Here is a 22044-nt window from a genome sequence, read left to right as displayed (position 1 = left end):
CCAGAGTCAAGGCAGCTAGTTTGCACACAAAAATTAGACATTCTGAGCATGAAATTTGGCATTTCAAATGTGAAATTTGGAATGTTTTGCACAACCCTTAATATCATCCTTAAGGCATGTCCAAGCAAAATCAAGCTTTCTCCCTAGTCCTACTCATGATAATTTATTATTAATTAGGCTAACTTGTAATCTGTCATTCCACTTGGCCAGTTTCTACTAAGGTGTGTTGAAAGAAGCTTGAGATGCAATGATGGTGGTGGTGATGGAAGAGAGAGAGGAGAACTGCAGTGTTCAGACTTTACTAACACTGTCAAAAAAGATGCAACATGATCTGGTGACAAACTGAAGATGGAGAGACAGATATCAAAGAGAACATTAAGGCTTTATTTCTATCAATAAGGTAGACTGTGACATCGTCAATGGACACTGAAAGCCCATACAAAGAGGCTGTGGGAACAAAGTTAAGGTGGGATGACTTTGTACATATCAGTTCTAAGGCAGTATCAGAAAAGCACTTGGAAATTTCTGGTACCGAAAAATAGAACTGAGTGTCATCAGCATAAAGGTAGCACTGAAAACCATAGCACAGAACTAATTTATCTAGGGACGGCATACATGTGAACTGTACAACACTATGAGTTTTTTTGAATTAGTGGCTGCAAACAGGGCAAATTACACCTTGGCTTCAAAGCACAGGAATTGTGGTAAGATCCAGATGTTGTCCTCCCCATTTCCCAGCCTCCATCCTGGAAATAAATAAGAACCAATAGGCTTTTCCTAGGGAAACCCAAAGCTTAGCATCTCACCTTGAAGCAGAACTGCTTCTGGCTTCTTCTTGCCCATCTCAATATCTGTTCCTGGCCATATTCTCTCTTCCATGCCTCCCAGTGACTCAGATGGATGGATATCTGTAGCAGAATCATCCATTTCCTCCATGCTCTCCACATCCTCCTCATCAGATGATGAAGACGATGACAAGGAAGATGAGGAAGAAGAGCTGCTTTCTGAATCAGAAGTGCTGTCACTGTCCTCATCAGACTCCTCATAAAGTGAATACTTGGATGAACCATCGCTATCGCCATCTGTGCAAAGGATAAGGAAGCAAATAAAATAAATCACTGTGGTTTTCCACATGCTGCATGATGATAGGTCCAGAATTTAGCTTTCTCAGGATTCCATTATTATTATAGTTGTTTCAAATGAGAAAAATAGATTTCAGTGTGAGAAGGCTGAAGAAACAGGAGGGCTAGACTTCAGAGGCATACATAATTCTTTGCCCTTCATTCAGATCTGCAAAATATCTGGAAAGTATTTTCCTTTATATACCTAAAGGAAAATAAATAAGGATCAAAGTGAATGCTTTACACATAGAGTTTAGTTTTGGGTTTCAATCAGTTTAAGCAGCAAGTAGCACCTAGGTTATATTTATACCAGTAATACTGCCAAATGCTAATATTCAGCTGACCTATGAGACAGACAAATGCTCTGAGAATGATATGAACGTTGGGAGATAATCTTGGAGTGGTAGAGGTGGTGAGGAAGAAAGAGGCTGCAATTAATTCATTAAAAGCTGTATTAAACACGTTTCTAAGAACTTTATTTGTTTAAAGAATATGGCTGTCCAGCTGAAACACTGCAACTCCAGGCAGCATACAATAAACTGAAACACAAAACAAGATAAACAATTTCAATTAAAACTGAACTTTGATCTCCACATATATCAACAACCTGTTATTAAGCTTAGCATGATGATGATGATACCAGCACATCACCATGTATGTCAACCAGTGAGGTCCCATAAATTAACTTCTTGTTGTTCAGTCGTTAAGTCGTGTCCGACTCTTCGTGACCCCATGAACCATATCGCGCCAGGTCTTCCTGTCTTTCACTGCCTCCCTGAGTTTGCTCAGTTTCATGCTCATTGCGTCAGTGTTATTAACTACCATTAAATTAACTTTTTAGTTATTAAATTAACTACCAACTGGAAAATACCTTCAGATTGTTCCCTCTTTCTTCTGCGTTCTCTGGCACCTTGTTCATCTTCCTCTCTCTGCCGCTCTTCCTCCTCCTCCTAGGAAGATAGTGACATAATGTTCCTCAAGGACAAGACCATTACCCACTCATCCCAAAAAAGCATCCATAGCAAAGACTGGCTAGAATTCCCAAATACAGAGTTGTTGGAACCAGAGCAGCAGATCCATCTAAACAACATTTAACCCTTGCAGAATTATTCTGAATTCTGCAGGGAACTATTTTGTTTTGGGGGCTCAGATGCTGAAGAACAGCAAGGAGCAAAACTGGATGGAGACAGCAAATGCAGTAAAAGAGGGTCGGAAAACTCCGGCAGCAATGCAAGAAATAAGACATAGTTAAGCAAGTAGCAACAACAACCAGATTCTGTGCTCTCCAATAGGCATGGTGAAGAAATGCAAGCTGAGAAGCATGATAGGAGAAGAAGAAAAGGAATGAAGGCTCTCTTGGGAATCAACATGTCATCCAACCAAACACGCAGGCGGAACTCAGGATTGGGAGGCCATTAAGCCTTCTATAACACATAGATATTCAAACTATTTCCAAGCTAATTTGTGGTGGGAACCAACTGTACAGGGAAAGCCAACAAGTATCACCGGTATATAAGCGTAATGCTGGCAGGAGCAGCTCAAAAAATGTCAGCCTCCTCTCACCTTCTCTGAGGAGGAGTCTTCAGATGCCTCCTCCCCTTCACTGTCCAGACAAAAAAGTTTTCGCCGTTTTCCTGAACCTTTGATCCGCTCATCGTCCCTCTTGGAGGCCTTGGGTATCTGTAAGGATTTTTTATCTGCACAGTGGAACGGAGGGGAAAAAAGTGGAAAGGATGTTCAAAATGAAGAAAAAAGCAGCAGAAACCGAGGAACTGCCATCTCCCTTTGCTGCTGCAACCAAGTAGGCTGAGCCTCTCCCAGGCCATTGGGACCAACGGCCCAGTGAGGAAAAGCAATGTTAGTATGCTGAAGGGGGTGGTATCCTCTAAACCACTCTGGGCAGCCCATTTCCGTCACAGCTTGCCGAAGTTATCTTGTTTCATTTTTCTTTTTTTTACCCACTTCTGTGTCACATCTATTCAGACTGTAAGCCAGAGAGCAGAGAATGCCTGGTTTTTATTACTGGCTACGGGAGCTTTCCTGGCTAAAGCAAGGGATACCAATGCTTTGTAAGAAAATAAAAAAAGCCATCCTCTTGCCGATTATTAAAGAGTATAAATAACAACCTGGAGGTGAGGCAACGTACCTTCCTCATCCTCCTCGGCAGGAGTAGAAGGGCGGGGCTGCTTCACTTCACTGCACTCTGAGATTTCAGAGGGTTCTTTCCTTTTCACCTGTGGGAAAAGGAACAGTGGGTTTCTTGAGTAGTTCAGAGCACCGATGTTCCAGATGGCACTCAAACTAAATCTTTTGTCCCTTAAGAAATATGATTCCCACTCTGTAACAGCTTCCTGAACAGGCCTCCAATCTCAGAGGACATCCTGGCCTTTACCTTAAAGGATGGGAGCCCGAGGACTCCTCGAAAGCCAGTCCCAAAGCCAAAGCCCTCCAGGCCACCAGTGCCACCACTCTTGGCCCAGTCCACTAGAGACAGAAGGGCAGGATCTTTCAGTTTGGTTTTGTCCTTCTCCTCTTCCTTGGCTGGCTGTTTAACAGTGTTCTGGAAAGGCTACAGAGAATGAGATTGCAGCATTAGTGGGAATGATTAGGGACAAAGAGGAAGAAAGCAGCATTCTGGATGTGCTTAGTAACTAACTAATCCCCCCACCCTGGCCCCAATTCTGCCAAATCACCCAAATGTTGCATAGACAATGCAACACTCTCCCATTTCCTTCCAATTTGCCTCAAATGGGTGGTAACCTATGTCTTTAATTCCCCTTCACCAAGTCACCTTGGCCTTTTCCTCTTTGCACTCCCACCACTTGTCAAAGGTGCTGAAAGCCACATTCTCAACCATCTTGCGATTGAGGTCTCGCTGCATGATGCTCTTCATCTCCTGCATGAGGGTTGCAAGAACACTGTCCACTACAGAGGCGTGTGGATCTTCAGGAAGCGGTGGAAGCGGAGCCACCTCTTCCTGATAGCCCCATGGAGCTGTCCGGAAATCAAGCAGCTGCTGTGGAGGTGGCAGAGGGGGCTGTTCTGAGGGCTGCTGCTGCTGCTGCTGCTCTGAGGCCCCAACTGCTGATGGTTGCTGCATGAAAAGCTGGTCTCTCTGGAAGTGGTGACTGCCCTGTTCCAGTAAGTACCCAGGACCATATAGAGGACGACCACAGAAAGAAGCCGTCTCCCGGTGGTAGGAGAAAGGGTCCTCGTACTGGCCTTTGTTTTGACGCAGCTGCTGAAGGCGGCTCAGCATCTGGGTTTGCATCTGGAAAGACATGGGCATTCCACCCCACTGGTTGCCAAGTCGGTTCATGAGCTCCATGGAGTTGACAAAGTCATAGATGTGGGGAGCGCCACGGCCTCCACCCACCACACTTCCCCGTCCTCTGAAATCTGACAGGCGGTGACCATGCCGGGGACCAACTTGGCCAAAATTAGAGAGTGAATGGGTTTTACCCGCCAGATGAGGGAGGGAGACAGACATGAGAGGCTGTATTGGATAAGAGGGGGGTGGTTCTGGCCGATGGTGGGAAGTAAAGGAGGACACCCCCAACTGCATGTGGCCCAGAATTGATGGCATCACAGAAAAATGTGGATCAGACACCCCTGCCACAGGAGTAGGAGGCTCAACTTCGGCTTCATCTTCGGAAATTTCCATGTCTTCACCTGAAGATTGCTGAGATGCCTGATTAAGAAGGAGGAAGGAAAACAGCAGAGAAAGTGGTAGAGTGGATGAGTCATGCAGGTAATCTATTTGCCTGAATACAGTTCAGTCAACTCTCTCTTGCAGCTCCCAAAGTATGAGTTCCCCATTCCTGCCATTCTTCTCACCTGCCCAACCTTAATATAGCTACTGATGTTCTTGGGTTAAAAATCAAGAGAATAGGGCCATATCTGCCAAACTTTAAAGCGCTTGATTACAGAAAGATTACTAGTCTGACTTCTAGTTCTAAACGTTGCATAATTAATCAACCCACCTGACAGTTCCAAGGATTCATTATCTGCAAGATCAACAAAATTACCATCTGATAAGCATGCAAATTAAGCTGACATAATATTAAAATAATTTGCACTATATATATTTAAATTGCAAAATTTTCAATACAGACAGGGAAAAAGTATACTTATGTATATTATGATCTGGTGGGTTCCTGTTCAAAATTGCAGGTGATAAAACTATGGCTTGACATTCTCTAGAGCAGTGTTTCTCAACCTTGGCCACTTAAAGACGTGTAGACTTCAACTCCCAGAATTCCCCAGCCAGCCATGATGGCTGGGAAATTCTAGGAGTTGAAGTCCACACATCTTCAAGTGGCCAAGGTTGAGAAACACTGCTCTAGATGCCCCACCCTATTCTCCTAATATTTTTTGGGCACTAAACATACTGTTTTTACAGGGCCATTTAGGGGTTTCACCCTAGATCCTATTTTTTTTAAAACACTTGCACTTTAGCAAGCTTACGTAAACATGAGCCCTAAGACATTCCTCTTGTGGGCAAATGGTACTGTTCTGCCACAGAAGGTTGCTTGCTCAGAGAAAGAACCTGCCATTAGACAATCACTCACACTCATCAATTCCATCAAACAAAACAAAAAGCAGGTTCGAACTCACTCTGTCTTGCCCATTAGCCTTAGGAGATTCGTCTCCTGGTCCCACGTCCAGGGCTGGCACCACATCTTCAAAGCTGACTGGAAGAGGTGGTGGTGGAGTGCAGGGACCATGTGGCTCTGCTCCCTTTGACCCCCCTTTCTCTTCCTCCTCCTCTTCTGTGTCTGAATTGAGAAAAGAAAATTTGGACCGTTGCTCCTTCAGCAACATCTCAATGCGGGAGTCCAAGCTGCTATGCTGAGCAAAGGGTACACTCTCATTGGTAGTCTCAGGGGCAGGGGAACCAGATCGGGCTGGTGAGTTCTGCACAGCAGGAGAATGGGACTGGTCATCAATCCCTAGGGCTACTGTCACTGCCGGGCTGATGTTCTCTTTAGTTTCCTGAGCAAGAAATTCTGTGGGAGGCAGTGAGTTGGCTGCAAACGTTTCTGCCGTGGGGAGTAGCCGGTAATCCTGATCCACAGCGTGGGGTTCTGCAGGCACAGAGAAGGGTTCCGGAGTGGCTGCATAAGATGGGTAGAGCACACTGGGTGCTGGGAAATGCTCCACGCTCTGCTGGGCAAAACTGTGACTGTTCTGGAACTGAACGCTCTCTGATGCCGTTGTCACAGAGGAGGAGCAAGCAGCAGCGACGGTGCAGGTGGAAGGAGTAGTGGTGGTTGCTGTGGACGAAAGAGTAGAATCATCCCGTTGAGAACGTTCTCTGTGTCGGGAATGGAAGCCAGAGTCCTCTCTTGGATGAGAGCGATGAGAGGAGGAAGAAGAGGAGGAAGACCGCCCTGAGGTGGATGAGAGGCGCTGATATCGGCTACTACTGGTTGCGGCAGCACCACTGCTGCTGCCACTGCCACTGCCACCACCAAACTGTTGACTGTAAGGGGGGTAGTGATGGTCATTGCTGCGGTAGTGAGTGGAGGAGGATGAAGAGGATGAAGAGGATGAAGAGGAAGAAGTATAATGCCGGCGGAAGTATGAATCTGAAAAGCTGTTCTCATGCCGGGAGGATTTGTACGACGTTGACTCTGGCTGGTAGCTTGAGTAGCCTGGAGTCCCTTGCCTTGGAGAGGGAAAGAAGAAAGAAGCGGTTCCGTGAGCACCTGCCTTTCCTTTCTCCCCCCCAACAATCTGGCTCTGAAAAGCTCACATATTTAAGATCATTTCCCCAAATCTTGGGGCAAGGAGGAGAAAAAACCCCTTACCTGCTAGAATAGGCAGAATCCTGGGAATATGGTGTTCCTCCCCGAGGGGTATATGGAGTCCCCTGGGACTGCGGTGTATACTGGCCATATGAAGAAGGCGTGTCTTGTCGGCCACTGGAGTACGGAGTGTCCTGAGAACAAGGGGTGCCATTGCCAGGCGTCGAAGGCATTGCATTACTAGGGTACGACGAATTGGCCGAATGATGCCTTCGGGACTCTGACTATAAAAGGAATAATGTTGACAACAGCTTGATATCACTTCTTGCCCACAGCTAAAATTCACGTGCAATGCAGAGCCAAATGGCCCACACCAAACAGCCTAACATGTAATCATCGGTCTTAGATGAGAGAAAACCATGACTTAGATAATATTTTCTTAGCTCAGCTACTTCGTTTACCAAAATGTATACATGGTGAAACTGAACTCTGAGCTGCCTAAAGTAAGACATCAGCTACTACCTACAGGACACAGGAGAGTTGCAGGTAGGCAATGAATGCAGGTCAGCGGAGGGAAGGGAGCAGTATCCTGACTGTATCAGGAAAGCAGAAATTCTTATCAGGAGATCATACTATTAAGCAAGTCTTAAACAGAGAAGAAACCCTACAGGGGAGACCTTTTGAGGAAAAAGGGTACCAAAACTAAACCAGTAGATTCAATAACTTTCCAAAGTTACCAAATCAGCTGAGAACTTTTCATTCAGCGTTTTGCTTCCAGTGGGGACAGTCTGGGGTGTGAAAGAGCCATTCACAATCAGTTCATAATATTTCATACGTTGTTGACCTGTGAGGAAAAAAAAGCAGTTAATAGGAAGCTGAAGCCATTCAAAGTTAGGGTGATAACACTAAATTAGGAGAGCAACTAAAGGAAGGTCGTTACCTTTGATGTCAAGTTGGGCATGAATGATGTTGCCCATGACTGAAGTGTTGTGCAGGTTCTTGACTGTTTCCTTTGCCCCTCTTGTGCTGGTGAAGAGCACCTTGGCCAGACCCAGGTGCTTGCCGTTCTTTGGATTATACAGAATCTCAATCTCCTCAATGTCTCCATACTTTTTGCACATCTCACACAGGAAGGACTCCTTGATGTTGTCATTGAGCCGGGCAAAGGTCACCTCCTTCAGAGGGATCTGGCCCACATAGAACTCATCTAGCTGCAGCAATGACAGAAGGCAAGATGCGGTGAGGAAGCTAAAATCAACCTCCAGTAAATTACATACCAATAATTAAGAAAAATATTTCACTGGCAATTGGCAAAAGTTTTAAAGAATGCCAAGAAGGACAGGCTCAGAAACCACAGTTCTGCTGGACAAAACTGAGTAGCTGGGTCCAGATCTCTGGCCCTTGTTACCCTGTACTCCTCACTTGAAGTAGACAGAGCAGATGCTTCTTCATTTAAATCCCAAAACAGATTATTTCAAGCACAATTTATTTCTTTATCATTTCCCTGGCAGTAATTTCCAAAACTAAAACTGACACTTTTATATACATCCAGACACAATTTGGAAGTCCTTAATTCATAAACTTCTGAATATGTCCTGAACTTCTTTTGAAGACTCTCTTCTTCTTTTATTTTTTACTGTTTCAGCACATATTATTCATTGACATTTCATGAAAATACATTCAAAAGAAATACAGAAACTCTAACAAAAAATAGCAACATAGGCTGTCTTCATGGGAGCCACTATTGTTGTTCTTGCTATTCAAATTTGACCCCCCCTTCCTGAGAATTCGACTTCTTATAAAAAGATGCGTGGCGATCTCCTCTAATGCTATCTTATTTTTCAGCATCAGTGTCAAAGCAGGCATACTGTTTAAACTGACAGTTTTCTTATCACTTACTCCTATCTTCCAACCTTCCTTATCATGAGGAAATCTTTAGAAATGCAAGGAAATCCCAGAATGTATTTCTGGACATTCAGTGGGCTTCCAAGAAAATCAGATGTGATACTGATGTTGTGCTGATGAAGTTGGAAACTTTAAAAGAATTGGAGAAAAATTATCTATAATCAAGTAAGCATAGCTTACCTTAAACTTTGGGACAGGAAGAGAAAGATCTCTGGTTTTGGACCATTTCCTATGTCTCGGATCCTGCACAACTTTCACAGGAGCATGACCCGAATCCTTGAGGAAAGGAGATTAGAAAACAGTGATAATTCAAAGGCCTAATTGACAACAAGAATACTGTATGGCATTAAGTACTTCTTGGTTATTTATCAAATTTATATAGCTGCCCATTTCACACATAGGACTCCAGGCGATGTACAATAAAAACAGAACAATTACAAATAGAACTTTAAAAACCATTAAACAATTAAAACATAAACATAACTATTGTACCCTGCCCAGAGTCATGTTTCTGTGAGATGGGCAGCATATACATCATAAAGAAGTAAACAAATAAATAAAATAAAACCATGGGAGCATGCCTTCAAGAACTTACATGCAATACAACCATTTCATGGGCTCCCTATTTCCACGGGATCCCCAAGCCTGCTGACAAAAGCAAGTTTTAAGAGATTTCTGAAAAATTAGTAGGGTTGGGGCCAATCTCACCTCAGGGAAGATGAAGTTCCACAGGGCAGGTGCCATGGCAGAGAAGGCTCGCCTCCCGGGTCCCATCAGATACAGCTCCTAAGCAGATGGGACCCTAACATGCCCCTCCTGCCGGACTGATGGGATGGGTAGATGTAACTGGGGAGAGTTTGGTCCCTCAAATTCCCTTGCCCCATGCCATGTAGGGCTTTAAAGGTCAAAACTGGCACCCTGAATTGAATCCAGAAGCAAACCAGTAACAAATGCACCTTGTGGAGCAGAGATGTAACATGCACAGTTCTAGGAACACACATAACTGCCCGCACCACATTTTGCACCAGTTAATGCTTCAGGATACTCTTCAAGGGCAGCCCCATGTAGAGCACATTACAACAATCCATTTGGGTGGTGACCAGGGCATGAGTAATTGAGCACAGAGCTTATCCTGATGTCAAGAAAAAATAAACAGAAGTTGAAATCTAGACTGAGATAGCTTGGCTATTTTTATTTATTATTACACATCCTAACTTTCCTCTAAGAGCTCAAACAGTATTCTGGGGACTTATGTTCTTTTGAAAGGTTTTTAAGAAGTGAATTTATTCTATAAACATACTTGACAGCTTGCATTTTGCTTTCTACCAAAAACAATGGAAAATGTGCCACTGCAATTTCTAACAGCTCCAAAGGCCACCAAAAATTGGCCACTGGGCCCAAGAATAATCAGAAAATAAAAACAAAGAGAAAACAAAAAGAGATTCCAATCTGAAAATAATGGAGAAGGCATATATATTTTAAAAATAATTGCATAGTAAGACTAGAATGTATTGTATGATTCCTCTCCAATAGATTATAGATTCCTCTGTTCTAAGAAACAATTATTTCATAATAAATTGCAATTTCTAATGGAAAAGATCAACCTGCAATACTAAGAAATAATCTACATGTACAACTATGGGTTTTTTTTAAGGATTAAGTTTATGCGGACTCACAAAAATCAACAGTATAAGGCATTAAACTTGAGGAAAGGTTTAAAAATCACTGTAGAATGATTTCCTTTCCAGGTTCTCAATGTTTTTGAAACGGTTTTGTCACTATTAGTTCTGTTGCTTAGGGACCTGCCCAGGCAAAGCAATGTTTAATAAAAAAAAAAAAAAGGCTTACAGGCTATAACAAATGTGAAACTGACCACATCTGACAACATCAAGCTATATAAAAAGAAAAAAAATAGAGAAGATTCATTCCACTTCTAGCTTCAAGGAACATCTTATTTCAAGGAGATAGCAGCTGGTTACCTTCTTGATATCCCTCTGAATGACAGAATGTGGAAAGTTTTTGAGTTCCTTTTGATTTTGTATGTGCTATATAGTACCAAAGCTAAAATTGGCGTTAAGAATTTAAGAAAAGTTAAGAAGGGGATGTGTGTGATTTACATGACTCTATATTCACATTATCTTCTGCCTAATCCAGAGGGGATGTAATATTTAAAAAATGCATTCAGACAAAATCAGACAATTTATGATAGCTCTTATTAAGAATTGATGGGGATTTTAAGAACAAATCTTATTTATGGAAGTCTTGAATTAGACCGGAAAATACAGTTGTCCTGAAATTCTCCATTTGCTGTAACACAGTACAGAATATGAATAAACAAGGCTTGGAAACTACCAAGAACCTTTGCTTTCAGTATTATACCAGCAAAGTTTCAGAAGCCTTAATCAAATTGCCCTTTCCATAAGAAGTAAAAATAAACAGAAACTAACATTAAGCATACTCTTGGAATTTTTGCCTGCATACTCTATATAGAGAAACTTCTGATCAACAGGTGTTAGAAAAAGAAAGTAATTTAAACACCTACTGATTTCAGTGGGGTTCAAATGCTTAAGCACTGATTATTCCAATGGGATGCATTAACTCACTCTACAATGTTCTGAAAGAAAATCAGAAGACTGGCTGCTATGTGATTTATGCAAAAGCCTAGACACTACATGAACCCAGTAATTCCTACCTTCCCTCATCCAAATCAACACCTTTTTCTAGCTTCTTAGACCACCAACAGGTGTAAATGAACCACAGGTCTCTTTCTCAGTGGCAACACACATGGTCCACTTGATAAGTTTCACAGCAGAAATCTAGTGCATGCTAGATATAAAAAAAATTATCAAAACTGGCAAGTGGGGGAGTGTGGATGACATTCCTAAAAGCCAGCCTCAATACTTCAGAAGGCAGCCTCAGAATCTTTGGCCCTTTTGAAAACTATGGAAAGCATTCAGGTTTCTGTATTAGCTAATTTACAAAATCTAAATGCACAATGACACATACAGAAAAAGAGCAGTATGGAACAGGAAGCCTGTAGCAATCATGTAAAAGCTGGACAAAGATCAGTATAGAGCTGACTCATCCAAGGATTTGTGTCACACTGCACTGGATCTGTCTCTTCTAAGAGATGGAAAACAAACTAAAAAGGCAACAGTCACCAAAATATAATATATGAAGAGAAGAGGAAAAGCAAAACTTAGAATCTGGAAAAGGTATGAAAGAGGACCTAGAGACATTACCAGATATTAGACCATCCATCCTACCTTCCTCAGCAAGGACTATTCACACGCTTCACAATTTCATAAAAATAAAAATCCAATACTGTCCACTTACATTAGTGCTGAAATGCACTCCATCATAGCGGTAGATCTTGTGCGGGCCATCCTTAAGCATAGGATCAACAATGAGCTTGTAGTTTCTCCACTGGAAGTTAGGGGCTTTCTGGAAGTCACCCCCACCTTCCTGATCCATTCTGACTCATTTACACTGCAGGGTGCACACAGAATCAAAAGAATACATTAGCTCACTTGTTCATTTCCAGCAGAAGTAACTTCAATGAGAGACTCTACTCCCATCCACCTCTGAAACTTTCATACTCAGAATCGCCATCTAGGGATATCTCTCTGTTTATAAAAGAACTAAAAGAGGTTTTAATATTAAGCACCCTGAAACAGCCTGCTCACAAAATTTCTCCTGCATCTGTTTCAAGATCTGTTTAATATTCCCAGTGCTACTTACTGCATTCATAAGGGTCAGTGGCTTATGCCAAAGTATTTGAACATGCAAAGTTGACTTTAAAAATAGCTGAACCCCAGTGGCTGTGTTCACATGACACCCTAAGCTATAAGGCTTGGTTAGCATACTTGTTCACTCTTCCCCTGAACAGTGCAACTAAATAATGATCAAGGCCTATTTTGGTATTCTTTGTCCATTGTTTACCATAATTGCCTCAATGCAAGACATACTTCTGACTAGAACAAACCACAGAAAGCAGTGGCCATTTTCTTCTTCAAGAAACCAATGAACATATTTACACTAATCAAGGCTTGTAGCTTACAGCACAAGGTGAATGTAGTTATTGAATATACTTAGAACAGAACTGCCTGGACTTGTGATTCTACAGTCTTACATGTTTGTAGGTAGAGTAAACCTGCAAAATGTGGCACATAGAAATTTGCCTAAAACCATTTAAACAAAAACATGCAGACTCTTTCTACTCATCTTTTTCTGAAAAGAAAAGCAAGCCTCTATTTCTAATGATTATGAAGAAATATTTGGAAGCTACCAATCACTGTGCAACCTCTGAAGAATGATCAAAGTTAGACTTGGGGCTTTTGTTATATGAAGAAATAAAGAAAAATAAGCTGATGCCAAATAGCTTTTGAAAGTACAGAAGAAATAATTCTGCAATAAAATATAATATTGCCTTATGAAGTTATTTAGAACTGGGATATTTCCTCTATTCATACATCTATCCCTGAGTCAAACTCTCCTGGAACTGAAGTAACGTAGACAGATGTCTGACCAAAATCTGCTGGGAAAGCCTCAAAATAGTATATTCCACAATACTATAATACAAAATTATCAGTAATTTTTTTAAAACATCCCTGTCAGTTTTAATTTATTCTATCTTCACTTGACCTTAAACCCTACTTTTGTGCCTCCTTATTCATAATCTGCCTGCTGCTGAATTTAAAAAAAATTATTGAATTAATTTCAAGTAGCAATGCAAGCTTGGAAACCCTGGTGATTTACACTCCATTCCCTTGCACAGCTGCTAATTTCGTAAGGACAGGCATACAGATCTCAGAATACATAGAAATTATATGATAGTAAAAGAAAGGAATAAACTGGAACCTGTTGTAGATGATCTCTTCTGTGGTCAAACTACTGGTAAAGTTCAATGTATAGCTATAGCAATATTTTTTTCTCCTTCTCAATAAAACCAGGTTAGAGTTGGTTCAGTCCATAATTTGAAACAGAATATTTGAGAGACTAGGAAGAAAGCAGAAAAGTAAGAGTTTTAAAAAGCAAGCAATATGACATATTCTCATGAGGGATACAAACTTGAATTCTGAAATATTTTCAGGCAGTAGCATTATAGCAGTACCTTCTGATGTTATATGCAAAACTCTGGAAGATGAAAGACAGATCTAGAAATGAGGACCCAAATTTTGGGAATGACCTCCTCAATATGAAGAACATTTGTATGTTCACAGATTTAAAATTAACCAAATTATTCAAAAAGTTATAAATTGAAATTTTAATTTATAATAAAACAAAATGGAGTAAACTGAACCCATAAACAATCAGCTAAAGATGCCATGTTATAAAATTTCCTGCAAGGAGGAAGAAAATTCCCACGGTTCTATTCTTTTGCCAAGGGAATAATAAATAGCATTAACACATTATAATCTCCTAACCCTACAAAACCTGCTGACAAAGGTCTACTCTCATTTCAGTTCCCTAGTCTATACCTAGAATGTTCCTGTCTCAAGTACTTACTGCCTATTTTCTTTGCAGTTAAGAAAGCCCACCATTTTCATTCTATGCATTGGCTAACAACAACATTTCTAATTTCTTGATGCTTCTTTATTTTATAGAGGTGTCATTCTCAGCATTACACTTTGGCATGGCTATACTTTCAATTTCTTGCCTTTCTCAACTCATTCTCCTAGATGATTTTCCCATCTCCACAAGGATCATACCATCTCTCTCTCTCATTTTGGTCTCCCGATAACTCTACAGCTGAGTTTATTCCCTTCTCCACCCTCATCTTTCACCTCCAGTGTCCTGTTTCTATAAAATATATCTCTCCCACAAGTATTTCTATCATACTGCTGAGTTCCCCAAGGCCACCAAGAGACACCTCTTGCCTCATCCCATTTCATCTAAATACCTGCTAGATTCTCTTCCCCAGTAGACCCTATATTCAGCTTAATAGTTGGCACAAACTGTATGATGAGGGGTGAGTTAAGACGGCTGAAAGAGGGTGCCTGGGGACGGGGAGCCTGATTGGAGGCACGGATCAAACTGATGTATTTTGGGAAAGAACCCTTGGCAGAAACCCTCAAAATCGTCCCTCCTCCTCTGACCAAATGCCACCCCATAGCTTCCCATGCCAAAGCTCCCCTTTTCAGTCACTCTTCTCAGCCAAACCCATCTACAGTATCCCATTCTTAGAAGGGTGGCCAACTTCAGCACCGACCACCCGCAAGCTTCCCTTACTCAGGAGACCTAAGAAACAGTACTCTCTATGCACGTGAGAATGTGTGAAGATTTTTGTGTAACGGGAGAGGGCCTGCCTCTCTTCCCTCTCCCGGACCCCCTCCTGCCCCTCCATCTCCCTGAGGGTCCTTTCTCTTCTCTGTTCCTCCTCTTCCCGGACCCCATTTCGGCTACCCCACTTCGACTCCCCCCCAATATTACACCTCTCCTTTAACCCCCCTTTCCTCCTCCCCCTTCAGCCCTCCTCTTCCTCAACCCCCTTTCTCCCCCCTCAGGGTCCTCCCCTCCCCATCAGGTATCCCCGGCCCCGCCCACCAGATGCGCGCTCACTCATCCGTGCGCGCCCCCCCCGCCCAACACACCCGTCACTCAGGCGCGCGCCGCTCCTCCGCGGCGTCCCCCCTCCCGCGCCAAGGGGGTCTCGCGCAATGCCCCCTCGTCCCCCGTGCGCGTCACCTGCTCCTACCCGCTCCTCCCCCCTCCTCCGCTCAAGGGGGCGCACGCGCGGCCCCCTCCTCCTCCTTCTTCTCTGGTTCGGCCTCGCGCTCCCGCGGCGCCTCGCGCTCCGCCGCTCGCCTTGCCTTTCCGCCTCGCGCCCTGTGAGGGAAGGACGAGGGGAGGGGGAAGAAGAAAAGAGGGAAGGGGGGAAAAAGGGTGACAAGCCGCTGCTTCCACCGCCACCGACAGGGACCAGGGGGCGGGGCCAACGCACTCAGGAGAGCGTCTCGCGTCAGACCTCGCGAGACCCGCGCTCCTTTTCCCCACTAGCCCCGCCTCCGCGCAAGACGGGGCTCGCCGGCTCTCCTTTTGTTCCTCTAATCCGTACTTTCGACGCAAACGAGTGCGAAAAGAAATCCGCTTCCTGCGGCGTGGCCCTTTGAGTACGCCGGAACGTTTGGTGGGAGGCTTTTGGGCAACTCTGCGGCGCTCTGGAATTTTTTTCAGCCTTCCCGCGGAGCGCCACCTCGGGGCGAATCGTTGATTCCGATATGGCCGCTAGACTTCGGAAGGGAAGTGAGTTGCCGGTTCCGTCCTCGCAGATTCTGCCTTCGCTGACAGGAAAAAGACGCGTCATTTCAAGGACCCGACGATGCGCTCTGGTCGTGTGATGCTTTGTGGGCGAGAGGTGGCCCTGGTGGAAATATTTCGCGAGGTTCGGTGGAGGATGAAAGGGAGAAGGGCGAATCTGCGAGAGAGAAGCCCCAGCTCCTTCTAACGGGACGGGCGACACTTTCGCCTCAGAGGGTAGAAGGGCGAGCGCCCGGTTTGCCGCGAGAAGGAAGCCAAAATGGAGCGGGGTTAAAACACACACACGCCACCCCCTCCGGAATCTGCCTCGTCGTTTGAAAAAGGCCTGCTAAGCTCCGACCTGAGGCGACTGGCCCGAGGGGGGACTGACTCCATCGGAAGTTGCTTTGGCTCATTCACTTCCAGCTAAAATCACTTCCAGCTAAAACCTCGTGGACTAGCGCCCCAGAAGAGAAGCAAGACGGAGAGGACGCCTGGCTAACTATAGGGCTGTTTGGAGACAGTAGGATCTGCTCAGGCCCCGTTCAGGAGGGGCAAATATTGAAAATACTCATATTTTTCTTCACCATGTGGCAGAATAGTATTTTTTTTAACAGATGTGCGGCTAGAAAGGGCATCAGCTTCCACTGGGGAATCCAGCAGTCCATTCAAATAAAGGTGGATGCATCCCCCTTGCCAAAAAATATGCCTGGAAGACTAACAAATTTAAGAGGCTGCAAGTTTTCTTGGAGTAATTCATCAACTGCAGTGGCTCTGTGCCCTTAATAAATGTGGGACAAGCAGAAATTCATCCCACAATTACTATGCTAGAAAAAGCTGCTCTTGTTTAATTTGTACAGCCTTTTATTAGGATGTCAATAACACATTCAGAATTTGACCCGTTACCATATTTATGGCTTGAAACTTTTTAAAGCTTTGTCGGCTCTTGAAATAGAAAATTACAGTACCAGGAAGGCTGAAGGTAAAGCCAGATGATGGATTGCACTGGAGGTGGAGATAAAGCCCACTTAGCTTTACTGCATGGCTCATTTCCGTGAGCTTTCTGGAGCTAATAGAATAAAAATTCCTGGATATTCCTTCTAATTAATGCCTAAGGAGCCTGTTGAAACGTCTCTCTGCTAAATGCATTTTATAAAATAAAATGTGTAATAATATATATAGGAGGTGAAAATTAACATAGATTATGCTTTCCTGAAAAGCATGATGTTCAATGCTTGGAATAAATCAAGAATGGAATTTTTAATATTTTAACAAGCACTGTGGCATGATGATCAGATTTGTACATTACATTCTTCATCCTTAAGAAATTGGTTTAAATTAAACATATAAATAATAAATATATTGCTTAGTATGCACACAGAAAGTTATTTTCTTGCAGGTTCTCTATTACATTTCATTGTTCTTTCTCCAAAACAAGTAGTGTTGAGGGTTGTGTAGTGTGGAAGACAGTGTGGAATATTGATTAAAGACTAGGAACAAGAACAAGTCCACCCTCAGCCATAGATGTTCGCTGGGTGATTTTGGGCCAATAACTCTGAGCCCAGTCTAAGTCACAGGGTTGTTGCTGTGGGGAAAAAACAGGAGGTGGGAATATTTGTGTATGTCATTTGAGTTCTTGAAGGAAAAGCAGGATATGAATCTAAGAAATACTTTTACGAGCAAAAAATTCTGTTGATGGCTTATAATACATAGGGAACAGGTCAGGGGAACTAAAATGATTAAGCAGTTCTTTTGTATTGGAACATATGAAGAAATTCCAGTGAAGGACTAGCAAATGAGAGGACAGGTCACAACGGGAATGAGTGTTTTGTATAAAAGAAAAAAAATTGGAGAGTAGTTTAAGAGAAAGGCAGATAGGTGAATAAGGGACAGGTAGAAATTAGTTTCCTGTAGTTGAACTCTGGATTATTATAATCATTCTGTAAGAGTTTCAGATTCCCAATGCAATAGTATATTTGAAGAAGAAGAAAAAAATATGGAATTCTCTATTGCAAATTTTCCTTAAGGCCAGAAATCTGCTTATCTGTGCTTTAAGGACTTCAGGTACTTTTTTAAATACTGAAGCAGCCCGTCTACCTCTGTGTTGAGCTTCTGTATTGTCATTAAACCAAAAAGCCTCAAGTTACTTCTTTCAAAAAGAAAAGGGAGGCAAACATGAATAGATTCTACAGCCCTGGGACTTTTGACCATTCAGAGAAGCCTGGTTAGCATCACTGCTTTGACCCCTAGCTAAATTGTAAAGGTAGTAAACTCCTTCCTAGCTTTGGAGAGCAATCTATTTCAGTGCAGTGGTTTTTTTAATGGGGTCCTTTTTTCCTCTTTTTAAATGCTTTGATATCTGAATATTTTTAGTTATGAATGGTGGTGCAAAAAATTTCTTGAAGCAGCAGCATTCAAAAATCTATAATAATAATAATTTTAAAAAAAAGTTTCCGCAATGTTTCAATTATTCACCAACCTTGAAATGCTTTTGATGTGGAGCCTAAAGAAGTATCTGCCATCCCATTCCTGTTGTCTTACTTATCCTTACCCAGAAGGGATATAAATTGGGATTATAATTAAGGACCCATTATTCACATTATCAAATTATAAATTTAACAGAATATATATTTTAACATCTGAGCCAGAATAATAATTGTGTGTCTGTGTCTGTGTGTATTAAAAACCTGTGTCCATGTTCATACAGTGAAAACAAACATCTGATTTCAGCATATTATCTTGCTTTCTAAAAGCTGGCTTCCTTTGAAATGTGTAGATTGTATACAGTGCTATTTCCCCCCCACTAGATGGCAGCACTTGTTAAGGTCTAAAATTTAGCCTCTGGCTGATACTTAAAAATACACACAGGCAGAAATAGGATGGTTTCTCCTGGTTTTGGCTTCAATCTCTTCTCAGAAATTGTCCCCTTTCATCTAGTCCCTTACTCCTGTAGTTTTCAAAGCCACATTTATAGTTGCTTTAGCGACATGCTTTTATTTCATATTTAAAGTAGCCTTCCTTAGGAAGGATGGCCAGTTCTTAAACATACACAGACAACCTCTTTCATAATTACAAGAATCTTTTGAAATAGATTGTGCTGAGAGAAATAACGGTTCAAAATCTTCCAGTGAAGGCATCCTGCTGAGAAGATCTGGTTCTCCCTAATGCTAGTTTGATTCTTGCCATGATGTGTTTCAAGCAGAGTTCTATTTAGGTGTTTCTGGAACTTCGATTCAAGGGTGAAGTTTATTACCTTATTCTGCACTGACTACGCTTCTCTTTACTCACATACATGCTATAGTTAGAGCAAAGTGTGTGGGAACGGATGCTGTAGAACTTCTTTCTCTCTCTTGAGTGAAAAATCCAAGGTCTTCACCCAAGGAAGCCCAAATAAGCAAGCAGGAGGGATTTGAAGCAGCAGCAAACAGGCCCAGCCTAATTACCTAGTTGACAGAGAGGAAGGAAGATGACCTTGACAGAAAAATGCAAGAACTGTTATCTAGGCAAAAGGAGCTAAAACGTTTTTTAAGTCCAGAAATGAGATAACTTTTGGAAGTGGCTTAGGCACATCCCGACCTTATTCACTGAAGTGTAAGGAGGAGGACATATAGCACAACAGGACTTGCAAGATTATTATTATTATTATTATAGCCAATCTCAATTAAAGTAGTTTTAGCCTTCCTGTGGAATTTATTTTTTTTAGATTTTTTAATCCCACCTTTTTTATTTTTATAAATAACTTAAAGTGGCGAACATACCTAATACTCCCTCCTCCTACTTTCCCCACAACAACAACCCTGTGCGGTGGGTTGGGCTGAGAGAGAGTGACGGGCCCAAAGTCACCCAGCTGGCTTTCATGCCTAAGGTAGGACTAGAATTCAATTTCCTGGTCTGGTCTGTTTTGTGGGGCTGACGTACAGCTATGCCAGGGCCCTTGGGAGATGAATTGATTGCCACAGCAATCTCTTCATTTTTACAAAACATTTTTTAGGGAGCAGCAGCTAGGGATGTATGTTGTTAAAAAAAAAAGTGTTCTTGACATGAAGATTGACTCCTAGCCAGTACATCATCATCATTTACTTGGCAACAAAAAGGATGTGTCATCCCTTTGCCTTCTTCCAAGCTGATTTTTGGACCTCCCTACCACCTTGGAACTTCCTAGTGGTTTCACATCCAGGTCAGACCCACTTAATTCTTTGGGATCAGCAAAGTCAATTATGTGTACAATCTGCATTTATATATAGTTGCATGCAAAAATTTATGCACCCCTGGTTGAATTGTATGCTTCAGTGAATTCCTAAATGCATGGAAGATGACACAGCCTGTATGGTATGAGGTCAAACGTAACGTCTTTCTGTGAATTTGAATGATGCTTACTATTTATGTGCAGAAGATTCAAAATATGTGCAGAAGATTTGACACCCTTCCAGTTGATTCGCTGCTTTTTACCCCCATACAGTAAGAAGGTGATTGACTTGTTAGGCCTACAATTAGCTGAGCAAAGACAATTCCACAGATGAACAATTATTCTAATCTTTCTAACCTCTTGGATTGTAATTAGGATGTCTCAACAGCCATGGACTCCCTTGAGCAGCTGTCTTAAGAATTGGAAAATGCAGATAAGTTATTCTTACAAAGTAAGGGAAGAATCTAGCTATTATCTCTATTATCAATCTGTCTATTTATCATCTAGTATGTATGTATGTATCTACCTACCTACCTACCTACCTACCTACCTACCTACCTACCATCTATCTATCTATCTATCTTCCAGCTAGCATTTGAATTGTGAGAAACATTAAGAAATGGAAATTATATGGAACTGTTGAAATCAAGGCCAGATCTGGAAGACTAAAAAAAATCTCTGATATAACTGCCTGAACTGCAAAGGGAAACCCGTAAACCACTCCAAATGAGCTGTTGAAAAGTTTAGAAGTTGTCCACAGGGCCACAGTATAAGCATGGCTTATTCAGCAACAATCTGCATGGAAGAATTGACAGAAGGAAACCTTTTTTCTGACTTCGCCACAAAAGTAATCATCCAAAATATGCAAACAAACAAAACTTGGTAAGCCTGAAACCAGAAGATGATGTTCCATGCCCAGTGAAGAAACTGAGCTGAAAAGAGGTTGGGTATTTCAGCAAGAAAGGCATCCAAAATACTTCCAGAACCATAAAGTGCTTATAGGAAAGAAACCTAAACATTTTACACTAGCCTTCAGTCTCCAGATTTGAATATTTTTAAAAAACTGAGATCTCAAACATGCCATGCATGCAAGGAGACCAAAGAATATTTCTGAGTTGAAGAGTTCTGCAAGGAGGAGTAGGAAAAAATTCTCAAAGCAAGAATAGACTTGAAGCCAGTTACAGGAAACATTTTGGAAATTGCTATTTCTGTCAAAGAAGACATTGTTAAGTACTGATAGAAAAGTGGTTTACCCTTCAGCACCTACCACATTCACGCCTTGATACCAAGGATGCATTCCAGTTTGCAGAAAAATACCGTGCTCACTTTGCACCACGCAGAGGTGGTGTCAGCTTCTCTTTATTTAGGGATTCATTGAAACATACAATTCGACCAGGGTGCCCACTTTTTTCCATGCCAGATTTGTTCCAGAGTCGCATTCCATCATTTTGACATTAAACTGCACCCAACCTTTTTGCACCGAGTTCCCAAGTAAGGCAGGCGTCTCTTTAAAGTGGTGGGGAAGCATAAGAATATGGCCTAGAACAGTGTTTCTCAACCATGGCAGTTTGAAGATGTATGGACTTCAACTCCCAGAATTCCCCAGCCAGCATGAGTTGAAGTCCATACATCTTCAAACTGCCAAGGTTGAGAAACGCTGGCCTAGAGACTATGATTTCCTAGCTGCACTCCTGGCTCAAGAAAATCTTAACACACCTTGGGGACTGTAGGTCAGAGACGTGGCCTTGGGGGATGTCATCCCAGCCAGCCACAGATGTGTTGTGGAACTAAACTCTTCCCACAAATAAGAGCCTTTTTTTTCCTGCAAACACTGGCGCATGGA

At 42.4% G+C, this 22044-nt stretch overlaps 1 protein-coding gene across 1 annotated transcript in view; it reads right to left on the bottom strand.

Moving 5' to 3' along the window:
• The window catches only part of SETD1A (SET domain containing 1A, histone lysine methyltransferase), a 31134-nt gene extending 15402 nt beyond the window's left edge, over positions 1 to 15732 (bottom strand). The window contains exons 1-14 of the mRNA XM_088142569.1: positions 15474 to 15732; positions 13637 to 13774; positions 12113 to 12265; positions 8957 to 9052; positions 7812 to 8082; positions 7609 to 7715; positions 6935 to 7155; positions 5739 to 6792; positions 3913 to 4812; positions 3514 to 3690; positions 3268 to 3355; positions 2685 to 2818; positions 1993 to 2071; positions 807 to 1082 (exon numbers count right to left, since the gene is read on the bottom strand). Coding sequence (XP_087998695.1) covers positions 807 to 1082; positions 1993 to 2071; positions 2685 to 2818; positions 3268 to 3355; positions 3514 to 3690; positions 3913 to 4812; positions 5739 to 6792; positions 6935 to 7155; positions 7609 to 7715; positions 7812 to 8082; positions 8957 to 9052; positions 12113 to 12250 — 3541 coding nt within the window. The 5' untranslated portion in view covers positions 12251 to 12265; positions 13637 to 13774; positions 15474 to 15732. The remainder of the gene's footprint in view (positions 1 to 806; positions 1083 to 1992; positions 2072 to 2684; positions 2819 to 3267; positions 3356 to 3513; positions 3691 to 3912; positions 4813 to 5738; positions 6793 to 6934; positions 7156 to 7608; positions 7716 to 7811; positions 8083 to 8956; positions 9053 to 12112; positions 12266 to 13636; positions 13775 to 15473) is intronic.
• Between the last annotated feature and the right edge of the window lie 6312 nt (positions 15733 to 22044).

Source organism: Python bivittatus, unplaced genomic scaffold (assembly GCF_059951505.1).
Source record: "Python bivittatus isolate LINGU-HERP-01145 unplaced genomic scaffold, Pbiv_v1 ctg000440_np1212, whole genome shotgun sequence".
In the NCBI taxonomy this organism is placed as follows: domain Eukaryota; kingdom Metazoa; phylum Chordata; class Lepidosauria; order Squamata; family Pythonidae; genus Python; species Python bivittatus.
Note: the sequence above shows the minus strand (reverse complement) of the source record. Positions and strands in the feature narration are given on the sequence as shown.